The sequence below is a fragment of the Melospiza melodia genome, chromosome 1 (genome assembly GCF_035770615.1).
Source record: "Melospiza melodia melodia isolate bMelMel2 chromosome 1, bMelMel2.pri, whole genome shotgun sequence".
NCBI lineage: Eukaryota > Metazoa > Chordata > Aves > Passeriformes > Passerellidae > Melospiza > Melospiza melodia.
In genome coordinates, this window is record NC_086194.1 from 48,619,944 (window position 1) to 48,638,917 (window position 18,974).

Here is an 18,974-nt window from a genome sequence, read left to right on the forward strand (position 1 = left end):
CATGTTTTCATACATGGGTCATTTGCCAAGGAAGTTACTTCCTTTGGTACATCCCCAAACAATTATGGTAGCTGCCATGAGAAGCTGCGTCTCCTGTAAATCTAAAATGCATGTTATAGTATAGAAAGGAGTTAAAACACTCAATCTGGAATAATTTTGCCCACTCCTCTCAAACCTACTGTAAAACCTGTGAAGTTGACACAAAAACTATTATTCAATCCTGCCTCCCTGGGCAGGATTTCTGCTCTCCTTGGGTAGCCCTAGCTACATCTCCAGAACTTTCCACCAGTCTTTCCTTAAAAAAGCTGTTTGATTTTGATTCATATACAGGTGAGGTGATTGTTCATGTCAAGGCCCCTGGTAATGGACTAAATTGCTTGGCATGACTGTGACAGCTTTTTGCTCTTTGTAATGTGTTCAGTTTTCTTCTTGTTGGGCTTCAAAATGAGATTTAAGAAGTTTTGTTTCAAGAAGCGGGTCTGATCAAGGATTTAAAAGAAAAAATAGCCCAAGCAAGCTGTTAACCAAAGTAATACCATTACCTGCTTGTCATGTATCTATGACAAGAATGTTTTGATTGATGGTTTATTGCAATCTTAACTTCAAAATATACTTTGCAAGAAAGATTTCCTGCATTTTTATGCAAAGGAAGTAGACCTCCCAAGCCCTAATCATTAAATAGGAGACAATGAATATTATGTGTGCGTGCTCATTTACTATCTGCCAGGACATTCCCATTTCTATTCTCTGACTCTTTGATTAAAAGGGAAGGGATTTCCCTTATTTCTGCAAGGGCCCTGAAATATTGCAAGGCTAACTTGTGCAGTAACAGATGATTTTAAATCCTTTGCATGTACACTCCTATTGCAAGTACTGTCAGACAACCCTCATGCTTAAAACAAAGGAATGCAGGTAACCCAGTTTGATTTCCAGAGGCAAGCAAAGTTAAAGCATTCACATTTTAACTAAATTAAGCTCCATTTTCTTCCACAATCACTTAACCCAGTATATTTTCTTCAGCAGAAGTGTATTCTGTTAGCAGACTGGTTAATAGGGAAACTCAGAGTTTAAGTGGAGATTTTATTTTAGGGATTTTCATTGGGGTTAGACACAGCAAAAATATTTTTTTTGTACTTTGATCAACAGAAGTAAAATAGATGATTTACTGACATGTTAGCAGTTCAGTAGGGTACTAAATCCCCTCTTTCTTTCCTTTATCAAGATTCCAGCTTTAGCTTCTACTAAGAAAACTGAATGGTGTCTATCTATAAAAACAGTCTTTAATAACTGCTTGCTCAACATCTTTCAAAAACTTTATACAGGTCAGGCAGGTTAGCAAGCTGCAAAATGTTGCCATCTTCTGCAAAGTGTTTAGGAGGTAAAAGATGAGTCCTAAAAGCTTTGTAAAGCACATGTTCCACAGCCCATTTCCATGTTGTTGAACCAGACTCTGATTCTTCACTCTGAAATACAGGAAAACAAGGACAAACAAAAGGAGGTTCTGTTTAACTAGAGGAGAGCATGCCTTAAAAACTTTACGATGTAAGACTACAGCAATTGTAAAATTCTGCTGGTATTAGAAAAGTTCATTCTATACAGTCATTTCTAAGCTCTGTAAAGTCACTTGCAGAATGGGTGAGCTTAACTAATCAATAGGCAGATATTTAGACACAATCAGGTAGTACTTGTAATTTATATGCATCCTTATTCTTCTATAGAAATACACCATAAAAAATACATTCCCAACTCAGAGGCCAAGGATGCTTGTAATAATATTAAGTACACTGCAATGCCCAAAGCTAAAAGGTTCCCTCAAGATCTATAATACTTCAGAAAATTTAAGCCACATTCTTTCAGAATCTTGCCACACTGCTACTTGATTCAGTTCCCTGAAAGAGCTGGTATTAGAAGTCTGCATCTGAAAGAGCAGAAGTTTTCTGTATGTTGTTAGTTCTCTGCTCACAGAACTAGTTACAGTATTCTAGTACCTGAGAGTTTGTTGGGTTGGTTTCCTCTATTATATACTGCTTTCTGATGGAGTAGAACATGGCTAGTTCTTTACTCAGGCTTTCAAAACACTCCTTTTCTTCATCCCAGTTTACCTGTTACAATAAAAAAAAGTAATTTTATAGAATCTGGGTATCAGACAGAGACCTAATATGGAAAATTATATAATATAGAGATTCTTAATAAGGAAGATTAATATTAATGTGTTGGCTATTTCTGTCCTGGTAAGGTGAAGTTATAGAATCAAAAAAGAGGGTAGGAATGCAGGCTTTTAAATCAAAATAGAGGCTCAGTCAGTCATTAGTTATGAATACAAAAGCAAAGCATAACTAATCAATAACCACAGAACAGCATCTGGAATGTGTACATTTAAGCTGCACCAGAAACTGAGAAGACAGGCTGGAATTGCCTAAAGTAAAAAAAGTAATTGTGCATTAATAAAATCCTTGAGAGAATGTACCTCTGTGGCCAAGCGCAGGATAAACATAGGCAGTCCTTCCAGTGGTGGGACATAGTTGTCTATCAGAAGTGGCAACCCAGTAAGATTTCCTTCCTGCAAGGCAATACTGCTGGGTCAGTTAAAAAAAAAAGAAAAAAAGTTCTTTTTTTGCAGTAAATGCACCAAAGCTCTTATGTATTTTAAGAATGATTCTTACCAAACTCAGTGAGCCCTACAAGTGTTTAAAGCCCTGTCAGCCAGGCAGACACTGCCTGAAGAGAGTTATTGGTGGTGTTTAATTTCACAAGGCATGAATTAAGCCACTCATCTCAGGGAGTGGCTGAATTCAACCTTCTCCTCTAGCTCCAGGTTACACAGATGCCACTTCCCAGGCAAATATCCAAATGAAGTGCCTGGGCTTGATGAAGCTGTTCACTTTTGTATAAAGTAAGGGATGCCTTAAGCCACACAAAAAAAGACACATTGAGAGCACAGCGGTGCTGCAGCCCTGTCTGACTTGAGAGCTGGTTAAGATGCACACCTTGTTGGTTAAGAGGTCTGCATTCTAGTTATAGAAGCAATGACTGAATTATGGATTGCCCAGAGAGGCTGTGGAGTCTTCCTCAGTGCAGATATTCAAGAACCATCTGAACACAATCCTATGCCATGTGCTCCAGGATGACCCTGCCTGAGCAAGGACCCACTGTGGTAACTAATTAAATAGAAACTGTGTAGCAACCTTTTTACATGCAGCAAGTCCTGAGCATTTTAAATGAAAGGGTTATGCCACCTAAAATCTTACTGGAACTAGTTCTTAATGATGGTAAGGACTGCAAGCAAACTACTGCAGTCATCTGTCACCAAAATGTAAAATTATGGAATCATTTAGGTTGGAAAAGACCTTTAAGATCTAATCCAACCATATACATAACATAATTCCAAGTCCACCATCTATTTACTATCAGAAGTAATAGCTGCAGTCACCTCATCAATTTCAAGAGAGAAATAATCTTTCAACATTTCAGTCTTCTTTTTCAAAAACTCCACAATGTACTCAGCAAGCCCTTCTTTTGGGCCATCTTCTTCTGTCCAGCCACTTTCAGGATCTTCTAAAGCAAGCATTGAAAGCTCATATAAAGGAGCTGGCTCCTGAAAATGAAGAAGGCAAAACTTTGTTTAATGATCAGCACACTCTATTGGAAGGCTGTAACTTCTTCCTTCACATACTAATTAATTGTAATACACTATTTCTGGCCTGCAGAACTAACAGTTCTGTTTAACCAGTAATAAGTAACCAGGATAAAAATATATGAATTATGAATTTCTTTCTTCTTTTTCTGCCATCCACAATCCCACTAAGCACTGTGATATTTTACAGGATAAACACTGGCAATCAACACTGTATTTCTGCTGATTGTATATTCAAATTAATTATTTGTCCCAATGTAATGAGCAACAGCAAAACTTGTTGAATAACTACAACTGACACTAATAACAAGCAGGCAGGATGACAATTTAACAGTAGCAGCTACAAAATTCCTAAGTTTTCTACATTCTGTTCTTACTGAGAAACAAAACAACGTTCCTGTAATGGACAAAAGCCAACCTGACTGTGCAACCTAAACTATGCATTTGTCTGAAAGGACAGACATATTTAAATACATTTTAAAAAATCTATAGGATATAATGTGAAAGTATACTTACAGACAACCTTAAGACTCCAAAGTTTGCAAAGTCATAAATAAGTATCTGGTAGAAGAGTTCTTGGCTAAATTGAAGCACAAAAAGTAATTATATGGACAGGATTGCATATCTCCAAGTTACCATAATTAAGAGGGGAAAGTAAGGATCATCCTGGAAACATCAGATATCCATATCTAGTCTTATTTATAATGGTCTTACTTTAACTGAAGAGTTTAAGGGTTCACCTGCATTATCTAGATATTTACAATTAAATCTATTTCTTGGTTTCTGACATCATCAGCCACACTGGTGCAGAAAGGTTACATACTCAAGTATCCAATCCCTATCAATTTATTCCCTGATAATTTATATTTCAACTTCTTTACTCCTTTACAGCACTGTAAGAAATGCAAAGGAACTGGGAAATTAATGGACATGTCCATCTCAAGTCTATTCTCTGACTTGTTACAAAAATTTATGCAGCTGAGTCTGTAAGGCTGGCACAGGCAAAATTACAAATTTCAGGTTACAATCATGTCCTGCAGATACTCTTTAACCCAACTGGATACAATGTTTTCCAGCAATTTTCTGAAGCCCCTGGTTTATACAATGTGCTGTAGATGATCCTGCAGCGAATCATGAGGATGATCATAGGTTATCTAGATCATCATGAAGCAAGAAAAAGCCTTTCCCTTCCCACTGTCTGTGAGCACACAATACAGTAGCTGGCATTTTAATGACACTGATTCCCTGCAGCTTTTCCCAAGTGTGCCAGACTTGTTCCCACTGTTCTGAATGGACTGCTTAATCTTTATCCTCATGATTTTTCATACAGGCAACAAGAGAACAATGTTCTTTTCCCTGTCATTGCCTTCCTTCTTCTAATTAGCTTCACAATTGTTGCTTGTTTCAGCTGCCAACAGGTGTAATGACTCTTTTACCTGAGTTTTGTTGTGTTGAGAAGGTACAGTTTTGTCTGGTACTGGGCCAGAGCCCACTGAGGACTGACACAACCAACAAATGAGTGCTCATGCAGCATCTCCTGGAGTTCTGACACAACAGAGAGGTGGGGAAGAAACAAAAGACTGTAATTTCATAGTTGCAACCCTGCCCTCATTTATTTAGTTGAGTGGATTGTGTCTTTTTAGCATGAAAGTCTCAGATACTGTTCAGTGACTCTTACACCCCTGCTTCTTCTCATATCCTTGTATAACCAATTATTCGTAAGTTTTGAAATATTAATATTTTTTATGCCTACTCATACTATTAAAGTGTAAGGGAGAAGAGTTATTTAACATTTAAACTACAAATGCAAATTAGAAAAAAAAATTAAAGTTCCTTTGTTTGAATAGCCTTCCAAAATTATTTTCCAGCCACAGGAGATTGGTGAAAAAACTGCAGGTGTAAACCAGCTTTGCAACACAATCTAGGTATTATCAAAGTAAATTCTAGAGGTGTGGTAGAATAGGTCCATAATATTTTTTTTCATAATTTCTTTTATTTCTCTTACAAAATTTTTTTTTTAATATGTATAAGTGAGAAGACTGGGAAAGGTATAAGAAGTCAGATTTCATAAAAGGGTTCCTTTTAGACATTCCACAAAAAAAAATTCACTAGTTGCCATCCTTGGGAGAAGCCTTATTACAGATGTTTGGCACTGCAGTCACAGCATGTACAAAGCACTATGCTAATTTCACTAATTCCACTGCTATGTTTTCTAAAGGAATGTAACAGACCCAGAAAAGATTTCTCTCTTCCCAAAGTCTCTTTTAGGTACTTACAGATGTGAAGATGATACACAACCTCAGGCAGCTTCACAAGTTTTATCATGAATTTTGAGATATTTTTGGGTATTTTAAGATTCTGAGACAACTCTTTGATTTCAATATTTAAACAGATATGGAATTATTGGGTTAGAATTAGCAATCTTCTGCAAAATGTTTACTGAAGCACAAATACAGTAAAAGTTCATGCTTTCTAAACTTTAAGATTCTTATCAATTTATAGAAAAGTTATTTATTACAGATGTCTGTGTGGAGCATCCCCAATTCTTACAACCAGAAAAATCAAAATAAATCCAACAACAGCCCTGGAATGTAAGATTCCTAGCATTTAGAGATATGAATAATAAGGGTATGAGTCAGTGTAACTTGCCTTCAGAGGCAACTGAGTTAACAGGGAAACACCCTAGAAAGATTCACAAACCTTTTACCTTTGTCTAAAACAACTCTTAACAAAAAAGAGAGTATTTCATAAGTCTCACCATTTCAGTGGAATGGATAAAAATAAAAATAAAAATAATAAAAGACAAGTTTTTCTTAAAAACTTGCTTAGCAGCACAGTAAGCTCCCTGGGCCTCCTTTTAAATACCTTTTCCCACTTTGATCAGTCATATTTAGCGGTGGAATGACAGTAATTTTGAGAAACAAGTCATGCTTACTTGCATGTGCCTGGCTACTAATTTCCTCTTGGAGAGTCAACACACTGGTCAAGTTGATAATTCTTCTTCTAGGGGTGCAGGCAGCAGTCATGTCCTGTCTGGTGTCATCTTTCTCCAATTCTACATCCATGTCTTCCCGTGGTCTCTTCCTACAATACCAAAACAAAAGGAATTATGTTAAATTCTCCTATCACTTAAGCCAAACACAGCAACAGATGAGATGCACAATTCACATGCTGTATGTTAACACAGGAAATGCACACAGTTTCCCAGAAAGACAGTTTTATTTTGATTCTGAGGAATAATTTGTTATTAGGGTAGTTCAGAAAGGGTATTAGGGTAGAAAGGGTAGTTCAGAATTTTAGGAGTATTTGTGACACTAATACCAATCACGTTAGGCAGCTGTTGCTTAAGCACCAAGCAAATTTGGCTCGAAAGGACACATCAAAAATGTTCCTATTTCTAACAATTTTTTCCCATACCCATTTCTCTGTAATACTGGGGAGAGGGAATCAGATTCCCTCAGAAGACGTTGGCCTCTTGTAACATCTTCTACAGGAGCTATAAAAAATTTATAGCACTTCAGCTTTTACTAGGGAAATGCCTGTCAAATTCAGTGATATAGTTTCTATCCCTCACAAAAGGAAGGGTTCCACAGCATGATCTCCCTAAACTAATGCCACCATTTACACTCCTTCCTGCCTTTCAGTATGCATAGAAACACTATTCCAGTCACAAAATTTATCACAAGTTATATGATTTACAGTTCACAGATTAGGTTTAATTTCTCAATAAAACATCATGAAGTTATTCTTGATAATTTTTCCCTCCTGTAAAAGCAGAACCCCAAAGAGATCAGAAAAATCTATAGTTTCAGAGCTATGCCATGAAATAAATAGGTAGCCTTGCCCCAGTTCAGGAAAGGTGGGACCTACCTAGAAGGCACAGTCTCAGGGAACAAGTGTCCACTGTCTGGCTGCACTGCATCCTCCTGAACATCAACCATTTCAACCAGGTCACTGACTTCTTCCATTTCAGCATCCTGGGGCCTCTCTGCACCCTTTGGAGGTCCTGCATCAACCTCTGCTGTCACTTCAGTGGTGCCTGCACTCAGGGGGTTGTTCACTGGCTGAAGAAAAGCATCCAGTTTCTGCTCTCGGGAATCAGTGCGGACCATCTGATGTGCATAAACTTTATCACTGCTTCCCTTGGTGACCACTGAAGAGTTTGCTGCTGATTTTACAACCTCATTGGAAGAGCAGTCAGCCCCTGGAAGCAATGTCTTCATTCAGACATGAGGAAGCAAAGAGAAGAGATTGAACAACAAGAAAAGAAGAATTAGAAAGATTAGTCACACTTCTCACTGTATCTTACTGCCCAGAGGCTAATTTGAAACCCCCAGCAACACAGTGTCAACTGCTTAAAAGGCCACAAGCTTTGCACTTGCTATCCACATGGAGTGAATGTCATCATCTTGGCCGTTAAAATCAATAGTTACCATTCCCGTCTCAAAATAAAAAATCTTTAATGTAAAAAAAAAATCACAAGGAAATTAGTTTGTATAAAAATTATAGTAATTCTTATGCTATGCTTCACATAAAGAGAGAGTAGAGTATCTTCCTGACTTTTTTTCTGGTAAGATTAAATCCAAAATGTTACCAAATACACAGAACAGTTTCTTCAATCACATCTTCTTCACATAAACCAGGACAGAATAAAAAAAAGCAATTTACCACATGTGAAGGCTAATATAAAATTAAGACAACTAATCAGGTACTTGACAGAAATGTACTTAAAATGTTCTCATAGTTTTTCTCCTCTCTTTTGCCATATTGTTATCAGTGGTATATTAAAGTAACTTGAAACAGAGCAAAGATCTAAAGGTACCACTACAACACTGATAAGTGCCATATCTGCAAAGATTTTACTATTGAACAGAGTAAATTATCCCTGATCATTAAAATAATGCAGAACTGCCATCACTACATAGATGTCCTCACCTGAGTGAAGTACATCCTTGAGGAATTAGAGCCCAATAACTTGCTCTCTATGTGTTGTTGCACACGCTCCAGAATACTGTCTTCATGAAGAAAATGGACCTCGTGTTTTGTAGGATGCACATTCACATCTACATTCTGGGGGGCTATTTCCAGGCTGCAAAATGTTTTAAAATAAGTTAATCTAAAATATCCCATGGATGGCAGAGAAATCAAAAATTGGTTCACATTTGTCAGGCTTGGGAATGTTATTCCACACAAAGAAGTCAAAATGATCATGAAACCTGCTGAAGTTATATTACAGTTAGACTTGTTTAGAGAATTAAAACATAATCCAAAATCCCTCACCAAAATGAGCTTACATAGGTAAGCTTAAATCAACCTCTGCATTGTACAACTACAAAAACCCACTTTTAGAAATATCTTTTACTTGCAGTGTCTCATGAATTAATAGGAAAGGACTTCAGCTGAAATTACAGATACTCACTACTGCTAAAAATAAGGCCTGTCTGCTTAGGATTTCCTTAATGTTATTTAATTATCTCCTGCCTGGAGATTAATTACCTCAGTGCAATGTTTAACACTATCATGAGGAACAGAAATGTCCTTCTAAACCTACCCACCCTAGTTCTATCCTACAGGACAGTATTAAAAGGCTACTTCTTCCTACTACTTTACCTTAAGTATAGGAATGGGTGGGTGCTTTTTGGCAAATAAGCAGCGTACACAGTTTCTATGGCTTTGCGCATAGCGGCTGACTCTACCAACCGATCTGAAACACAGAACACAGCGCTGTTTCCAAGGAGCCTGCACAGTGCCCAGCTCCTCCTTCTGACAAACATCTCCAATCTTTGTGCCTTCAAAGGGAGTCTGTTATACCCATTTTCCCCCAGGGCCTATTTATTCTTCATATAAACCCAGGAATAGACAGTATTTTTCTCAACATGTTTTACACTTAAAGGTATTTTTTCCCACAAATACTGAAATAACCAGGCTACCTTGCATTATTTCATACAGTCAACCCATGCCAGTGTTGCTACAGAAGAGAAATCAATCTGTGTAAGCTGGCAGGACACAGCCATAACCTCGATACACCAAAGCTTCTTTAGGTCCAGTCTTAGCTGTTTTCCACTAAATACAGTGCCAAGTGTGATGCACATTACAAATTGAAAAACGCTTTAAGATTTACAATTAACTGTAATATTTATTCTTAAAAATGTTTTTAAGAATGCTTATGCACTTTGTAGGTCATCAGAAAGTTTTGTTCTTTTGATTATGTAAGCAACATATGACTGTACGAAATGCTGGCTTTTTTTTAAACTTACGGTTTATGAAGAGCAAAAATATACATTTCTTCACAGAGTAGTTTGCATTCGTGATGTAACCTTTCATTTTAAAGGCCAGATTTGCATCTTCACAGCCCACTTCTATGAGTTCCCTATAAAGTTTGACAGCAACACGAACAAAAAGATTAATTCTTCTGTTGATATAAATTTTAAACAGTACTCACAAGCAATGATATTCTGTTTTGCCAGTTGGCAGGGTCAGCACAAAAGACACAGGCACCAACTTTAAGGGAAGAGTGTAATTAACTACAGTTCAAAACGGCAAAGAATTACAGAAGGATAATAAAAGTAATGCACCTAATCATTACTATAGAAGATTAAGAAGATATATCACCAGTTACCCTAACACTTTACCATCATCCAGATACACACATCAGCTGAGGAGCCCTGGTCACAGCAAAGGACTGGAGAACCACTCCTGGTAACTGGGAAATCCTACACAGTGTGTCATCACAGGGTGTCTTCACCACATACAGGTGAAGACTCCACCTTTGCTGGGAAAGGGTACAGCTTTTATATTGTTGAATAAAATGCTCACATAATTCTAATGCAGAAACATCTGGTTTCATTCTCCTCTTGGGTTCCACCCAAAGCCTGGCCAGGGCTCAAGGAGGAACCAAGGGAGTTGGCTTTGTCCATATACCTCCAAACAATGTCAGATGTCTGATTTCATGGCCTTGTCCATCCTCTAAATATGGAAAGAAAAATATGTTCTTATCACACTACATATTTTGCTAATGATCATGCATATTTTGGTAATGAGCAGATACAAATATCATATAACATATGGTTGGAAGGTTCATCTAAAGGTCAACTTTGGCTTAGGGTCTATTACTCAAGTCTCACTACTTCGTATACTGATACATCTTCTATCACAGTTAATGAAAACATTAGAATTATTTGAGGGACATGGTAATTATTTAACCTAAACTGCATCATTTCCTCTTCTTAAGTATAAACAGGTAATGTTGTGTGGTTGGAATCTGTAAAATTACCTCCATTATCTTTTTAATACTGTCACATATCACAATATCCAAAGCATTATAATCTATTGATAATTCCAGTATGCATTTCATTGTTTAAGTCATTGACAGTGATTGACAAGAACCCTTCAAAATTGTCTGCAGCCAAGGAAGAACAAACACTTTTTTTTTGGACTACTTTGTCCACTATTATCAGTCTAATATGTCTTGGTGGTCTGTTAAGAAGTCATTAAAATGTAAAAACTCTCTTGCTCATGCACATAGATCCTAATGTTAACTATTTTCATAACAGTTTTAATAATTTTAATAATACATTAGTCAAGGAAAATCCACTTCAGCACTTTGTGAGCACAGCTTTCTAGGAAGGCATTATGCCAACTTCTAAAGTTAACACAGAACAGACTTAAGAGCTACTGCTACTTATTTCCAATTTAACCTCAATATATATATCAAGTGCCATTTTTATTTGTGTTCAGTTCTTAACACCATCTTAAACTGCGTAGATTGCTGTTTGAAAAGAAATTATCAAAACATTTACTTTGAAATCATTATCAAATGAGCTACTATCCATAGTAGAAAAAAACAAATGCACGGCAAAGAAATACATGTAACACTGCAAACCTCATTACTTTGCAGCCTCTCTATTTTGCTGTGCTTCCTAAACTGTTTTCATGAATTAGAAGTTACATCCATTAAATGTGAAGCTTGACTTCAGTCAGTGACAGAACAGAATCAAAGTGACACCCAGCTGTTCATGGGACAAATACATACAATGGATTCTTCACAGCTGAAAGTCTCATAAAGAGAATTTTTCCTAGAATGGCAGATACATCTTCAAAATATGATCTTTTAGTTTTTTGATTTTTCTATCTGATTTACACAGCTTCAACTAATGTAGCTTTTGTCAAAATAAGAAACCATAATATTTCAGAAAAAAACAATATGAGTAGCTTCCAAATTTATCAGGTAGCAGACAGTAAGAAGAGGTAAGATGTTCATGGTATAGGAAGAGGTCGAGACTTGTAGAGAACACAGGTTCAGCTTGCTGCTCTTACATGAGCAGAGAAAGTTACAAGCAGATGGTTCCTTTTCAGTGCATTAAAGGAATAACTTTGTAACTTTCCTCTCCCTTCGGTGCACAAAAAAAAAGGCACACATTCTGAAAAGAAGGAAGAGCTCTCTAATTGCAGCACTCCCTCTTCTCTGAAATTAACCATGAAGGAAACAATAAAAGTTATCATAAGCCCATGGTCTTTAAAGAGAAAAGGGAGGGTGATTCACTGGAAAGCCTCATATCAAAAGGAAATTTGACATCAATGTACCTGCTAACAGCATTTCCAAAGATGGCCCTGATGTTGTCCACTGTTGAGGCATTGGATAAGGTTCTAACATCTGACACGGTGTCACCTTGCTAAAGAGAGCAGGAATGAGTATCAATCAATTCATCTTTCTGGAGGAAGTTTTAGAAATACTTTAAATTAAGCAATAACATTTCTAAAAAAAACTACAGGGAATAACAGAACATCATTATATTGTTTTGTATTATTTACTTATTCGTGTTCAGAAAAGCAATGGATGGTAAATGGCACATGTTTACAAGATCAGCTAGAGCACATCAGACCCACTGAGGCTAGTAACTCCCCCCTGGAAAGTCAGAAACACTTTATTTACTGAACTCAGTTCAGTAAACAATTATCAAGAATGGCACAGAACAAAGATAATCTACCCCAGCCTCTTTCATACAGCACTTAGTAATCAGGCTCTCCAGAGAAGCTGAAACAACACATAAAGCTAAACCAAATATACCATCGACCACAGAATCCTCCAAACTCCTGACAAATATATTTTTGTCTTGTTTACTTCTAACTGATGTGCTTTCTATCCAAACTGCACCAACACACCCTTCAACATTTCATTATAAGGGAAGGGCTCTCTGTGCTGATCCTGTTGCAAAAGACACAGTGCAAATTTTCTGGCGTTTTCAGATATACACATTATGTATATATACACACAGGCACATACAGACACACAGCAAAGTTACAAAAATTTTATCTACACACCTTTTTAACTGAAAAGCTGATGCCTGAGTTATGGATGGCATACCTGAAAAACAGGTAAAGGTAAGTGTGCAGTATGTGGAACAAAAGGTAATTGTTTCCCTTGACTGGTGAAAAGCAGCTAGTAATGGGGGCAAGCAATTTCACTTCCTGTTAGACAGTAATGCAATCTGAGCCAAGCTGAGCTTTCGCAAACTGAATAGCTTTAAAAAAAAATAAAAAATAAAAAAAAATGTGTCCTATTTAGAACTCGACTATAACCATAGGAAATTCAAGGATCAACTTCTACAGACCAGTTTTTTCAGTTTCACTGAACCGGTTTAACTAAAAACCCCATCAAAAGATCCTCAGTATAACAAAATCAAGTTTCAACTACTACGGAAAAGCATCTGAATAATGGCTGGCCCACCCTTCTAACTTCCCCTACCTGGACAGTTCAGCTATCTGTGATCCCACAGCTGAGATCTGATACACTACAGCTGTGTAATCCTGGCTCAAATTTCTAGGGAAATTACTGCACTGTGAGAAAAAACACACCAAAGAACCTTGCAAGATGAGAAATGTGAAAATGCAGACCAAAGATCGCTGTGACTGTGAACTCAATAACTCAAGACAAAAAACAACCCCCAAAATTAAGTAATAGAAAAATCCTAATGAGAAAGAACAACCAATGAGCTGGAGGGCTGTAACTCAGCAAGACTTCAAATCATCCTGTTTGACAGAGCAGCAGGATCTGACCCTCCACCTCCTGGCTGAAGTCTGCCTGAGCCAGTAGAGACTCTTGAATAGTTCATTTAGGGAATAGGCTAAACCTTGGTATACAGTCTTGCTTCTCTCTGCTACCTTTCGTGTCTTCTGAAAGCATAAAGCAGTTCTTTTGCTGAAATTGTGCAGATCCTGCTTGCAAGACCTCTGCACTCTATGGAAGACTGCAGTAGTAGCAAAAGAGCAACCAAGGGGTCTAGGAAGGGAATATCCAAGAGCTAAAATATTACTCCTTTTTAGGAATGTGAAGTTGCCATTCAGCTTTTCTGTATTCAGCCAAATCTCAATGCTCCTGAGCACTTTTTACATTAGTTCTATTCAGCCCAGGTACATTTAAAGTTCACTCATTCAAGTCCATCACCATTTATTTGCTGGAAATCCTACAAATAATTAATAGACAGAATACACTACTTCCTATCTGGATTTTTCACATCAAATTGGACTGACTGTTATCTGACACTGCATACTAACAAATAGTTAAAAAAAAAACATAAAATCACCACCACCAACAACAAAATGACACCAAACACACAATTGCTAGTCCCTCTGAAGAACTCCAGTACTCCCCATGGCAGCATATAAAACTGAGAGTCTCCTATTTTAGTTTACCTGCTAACAACTTCTAGTATTTTTGCATATTCCTCATTTGGATTCTTTAAAGCCTTCCTTCTTGTATTTACATTGTAAAAAAGATCTTCAACCTACAAAGAAAAAGTTCACAATTAAAAACAATTTTTAAAATTCTCTCTTACTACAGAATTAATTGAAATCCACCCTGTTAATTATTATTTTATATATAAATTTTCTGAGAATACTTTGGTTTATGAAAAATGAAATTTCAGTGTATTCCTTAACTCCCTAGGTTCACCTAACAAACTGCAACTTCAGAGAGTATATACTGTCATGTGCCTCACAATGTAATTGGTGCAAGGGGAACAGAAAAGGAACAAGAGAGAACAGGCACAAAAACCTACTGTGATGTGAGTTCCTTGGTTTCCAGCACAGGGCTTCGGAGGGGCTTTGATTTTTCCATCACTGTAAGTAGCTCTAGGAAGAAAATAAGAAGTTGTCAGTCATCCAGATTTACAGGAGGGCAGACATGGACAGATGAAAACAGAGGATGAAAACAAAAGAAATCCCATCATTGTCACACTCCTCCCAGCAAAGCATTTGGGACACTGAGAATTAGCTTCCTCCACCTTTCTGCTAGAGCAAAACTGTCTTCATTGATTGTAAGAGCCAGAGGGGAAGTGGGAGAAAGGCAATAATAGCAGAGGAAAGGAGGCAGATCATGGCATATGCATTTTGAAATTCTATTACTGAGACTTTTCCTCCAAAGGCAAGATTACTGCATTTTTTTCTTTCTTTAGTAGCTAGACACAGCCTAATAACAATTATTCCACAAGATTTTACACTTCAATTATGCTAACAAGAAATTCTTGACTTTAGTCAAAGATCTGTTTTCTTTGACACAAACAGGATTTTGAGCATAAGGGATTTGTGACCCATAGAAGTCTTTCAGCTAACGAAGTTATAATGATCCATAAATTCAAAGCATATACTTTTTCTTTCCCTCTAATATACCCTGAATGTTTAATGCAAGAAAGGCCACAGTTGCACAATCTTTTGAAAAACCAAGATCCAGAACATCTCTGTTTCCACTCCCTTTTCTTAAAGGTAGTTAAGAAATTAATGGAAAAGCTTATAATTTAGATTAAGTTTTCAAAAGAATATCCAAAACTCTTTTTGGAGAGGATAAAGCACATATCATATCATAAAGGTAAGATAACAAACTAAGTGCAAGTTCCTGTGCTGAGACTTGTGAAATTTGCTAGACATGATGCCCGTAATATACATGCAATTTATTATTCTGAAATGTAGAAAAACAAATGTTTAACCTACATTAGCTACTGAAATAGAAGTTCTTTCAAGATTTCCTGCCTCCCCACGCTACCTCCACCAATCTTAAAATACATTATTAAGCTAAAGCTTACCTTTACAATTTGAAAAAAATACATTTTGTCACATTCCAAGTCTTTTTGATACCTGTCCTTACCAAACCCTCCTCCATAACAGGAACTCTGAAACTGATACATCTGTTATTGCATGCAGCAGAAGTCACCAGGGTAATAGGCAGCATACCTGAATGCACACTTTGCATCAGCTGTTTTAGTTGTTACTGTAACATGGGCAACATGACTGATGCTAGCCAAGGCCTAGGAAAAGAGAAAACATCTTTGTAAACCTTGCTCTGCACAATGCTGAGGCATGTCCACACCTTAAACACCATCACTAAATTTCAATATACCACTAGCAAGTAATTAATAAAAATCTTTACAAGGAAATTGCAGGTCAGTAAAGCTTAAACAAATGTTAGTATCTATAATACTAAACTTCCAGTAATTTTATCCAGGAGATTGTTCTGGCTTCCCTAATATTTTATCTTGATGATGCAAGTGGTTAAACGTGTAGCATAACTAAAAGAAATTTGCAAAATTATTACAGTTGTGCCTTTTTCTTTTTCATGTTAACTAGAAAGCAGCTGGAAGATTTTAGCTGCTACTCTCTCACTCCTGCCCAAGTTCTTCTTTTGACTGTAAGTAATATTACAACGTTAGGTGACAATGGTTTTCCTGGAAAACTCACTGGACATGTTGACACAGATGAAACCAGCCTCAGGATCAGATTCCACTGGCTGTGGAGATGATTTTGTTGAAAGTGTGTGAGGAGAGGACCCAAGCAGTCTGCTCTCTGGAGCATGTGAGCATCTACGTATCTGAGCACAGGACAGACACTCATATATCTTATTCATTAGGGAAAAGCTAAACTCATCCTTGACTGTTCTTCCAGAGTTTAGATACAGTCTGTGAGAGTATGAAGAACCCATATATCTGCGGGTCAGAGACACTAACCTTGTCTAGCAGCAAACACCACTGTACATTTTGCACATTTACTTTTAAGTGTGGCATTTAGACAAATGTCTGACATCAAAGATTCACCTCCCACTCAAATCCTCCACTGTCTTTTACCTGTACATTCTTGAATCATCACTTGAGAAGAGAGGCTTTGTTTCAATTAAAAAAAATCTTATTCCAGAATGCAAAAAGAATATATACCTCCCTATAGGCATTCACCTAATCTTGACACGTATTTTGAACTATATTCACTTGGCAGACTCTCTCAGCAAACAGAAGCTTCTGTAAAGAGTACTGGGAATGTGATACTATGCAGAACCCACTACAGCAGAATAACAGCAATGAACAGTCTCAAAACCTTGATGAAGAGCTTACCTCGCCCCTAAAACCATATGTAGAAATGCTAGCCAAGTCTTCAAATTTTTGCAGTTTACTCGTAGTAAATCTCTCACATACGATGTCGAGATCTTCTTTCTATGTGAAAGGAGGGACAAGCAACAATCACTTTCTGAGTTTTTTTAAGATCAGAAACACTTATAAATTGAAATAATTTTTAAAAGGTAGTATCAAACAGCAGCATACACCTGTCAACTTTGTTTACTTACTCTGATACCACAGCCGTTATCTTGAACCTGGATGAACTTCAGACCACCTTCTTTAACTACTACCTGGATACTCGTAGATTTAGCATCCAAACTGCAGAAACAAAGAAAGCAATTTCAACCCCAGAGCTCTGTTTAATATCTTTATCCATGACCTGGATGAGGGGATTGAGTGTAGCCTTATTCAGTTTGCAGATGACACCAAGTTGGGCAGAAGCACTGATCTGCTGGAGGGTATGAAGGCTCTGCAGAGGGATCTGGACCAGCCAGATTGATGGGCTGAGGCCAATGGTTTGAGGGTCAACAAAATAAAGTGCCAGGTCCTGCCCTTGGGTGACAACAACCCCATGCAGTGCTCCAGGCTGAGGGAAGAGTGGCTGGAAAGCTGCCATGTGTTAAAGGACCTGGGGGTGCTGCTCTACCAGCTAGCTGAACGTGAGCCAGTGAGTGCCCAAGTGGCCAAAAAGGCCAATGGCATCCTGGCCTGGATCAGCAATAGTGTGGCCAGCAGCACCAGGGCAGTGATGGTCCCCTGTACTCAGCACTGGTGAGGGCACACCTCAAACCCTGTGCTCAGTTTTGGGCTCCTCTCTACAAGAGAGACATTGAGGGGTTGGAGAATGTCCAGAGAAGGGTGACAGAACTGGGGAAGGGTCTGGAGCACAAGGCTGATAAGAAGCTGAGGGAGCTGGGGGCGTTTAGCCTGGAGAAAAGGAGGCTCAGGGAGGGATCTTATTGAGAAGGAATTACTTATTTCTCTCACCTCCCTGAGAGGAGGTTGTACCAAGGTGGGGGTTGGCCTCTGCTCCCAAGGAACAAGTGATGGGTAAAGAGGAAATAGCCTGGACTTGTGCCAGGAGAGGTTCGGATTGGATATTAGGGTGGTCACAGAAAGGGTGGTCAAGCACAGAAAAGGCTGCCCAAGGAAGTGTTTGAGTCGCTGACCCTGGAGGTATTTAAAATACCTGGAGACGTGGTGCTTAGGGACATGGCTTAGCAGTAGATTTGGAGTTGTGGTTTAATGGTTGGACTTGGCGATCTTGGAGGTCTTTTCCAACCTAAATGAATCTATGAATCCTTAACCTAGCACCGAAAGCAGACAATTCACAAGTTTCTCAAACAACGACAAAACAAGCCGGAACACAAAAGCAGACAGGCACGCGGCTTTCCAAGCGGAGCTGCTTCCCGTAGGAGCACACGCAGGCACCGCCCCTCCTCGGCACCCGGGCTCCCGCTCGGCCCTGGCTGCCCACCGGGACGCGGGGCCGGGACGCGGGGCCAGGCCGGCAGAGCCCCCCCGCCCCACGCAGCGCGGCCGGGCAGCGGGAGGGGCCGTCCCCGCGTTACCAGTTCTCGATCATCTCCTTGATGGCGTTGGCCGGCCTCTGGATGACCTCGCCGGCGGCGATGCGGTTCACCACGGCCTCATCCAGCCGCCGGATGACGCCGGCCATGGGCGCCGCCGGGCGGGAGCCGCGCTCACCCACCGCCGAGGCCGGGCGGGAAGCGGGGCGGGAGGCCGGGCTCGCCGCCGGGGAGGGGAGGGGCGCGCCCCCTGGCGGAGGGAGGCCGCGCTGAGGGAGGGGAGGCCGGGCCGGGCCGGAGCCGCCGGGGCCGCGGCCCGCAAGGGGCCCCGGGTGTGTCCGACCCAGGTGTTCCGCGGCACAGCGGGCTGTGCCTGAGCCAGCAGGGTCCCTGCGGCCTAGAAACCAGGGGGCGTTACATACCAGCAATGTACCG

General features: G+C 39.1%; 1 protein-coding gene across 3 annotated transcripts; it reads right to left on the reverse strand.

The window, feature by feature from the left end:
• Window positions 1-1,060: 1,060 nt before the first annotated feature.
• MLH1 (mutL homolog 1) lies at window positions 1,061-18,720 on the reverse strand. Of its 3 annotated transcripts, none has more exons than XM_063157101.1 (19): window positions 18,582-18,720; window positions 17,238-17,328; window positions 17,008-17,106; window positions 15,860-15,933; window positions 14,692-14,764; window positions 14,327-14,418; window positions 12,956-12,998; window positions 12,218-12,306; window positions 9,892-10,004; window positions 9,245-9,338; window positions 8,570-8,723; window positions 7,505-7,851; window positions 6,570-6,718; window positions 5,071-5,179; window positions 4,151-4,214; window positions 3,431-3,595; window positions 2,468-2,560; window positions 1,989-2,102; window positions 1,061-1,463 (listed from the first exon to the last, which is right to left on the reverse strand). In XM_063157101.1, the coding sequence occupies exons 1-19, from the start codon at window positions 18,686-18,688 to the stop codon at window positions 1,296-1,298; spliced, it is 2,238 nt and encodes a 745-aa protein (XP_063013171.1). In that variant the 5' UTR covers window positions 18,689-18,720; the 3' UTR covers window positions 1,061-1,295. The 3 variants fall into 3 exon arrangements, with proteins under 3 accessions (XP_063013171.1, XP_063013181.1, XP_063013190.1); XM_063157111.1 differs by lacking the exon at window positions 18,582-18,720 and adding an exon at window positions 18,200-18,241; XM_063157120.1 differs by lacking the exons at window positions 9,245-9,338; window positions 12,956-12,998; window positions 14,327-14,418; ... (3 more) ...; window positions 17,238-17,328; window positions 18,582-18,720.
• Window positions 18,721-18,974: the final 254 nt, after the last annotated feature.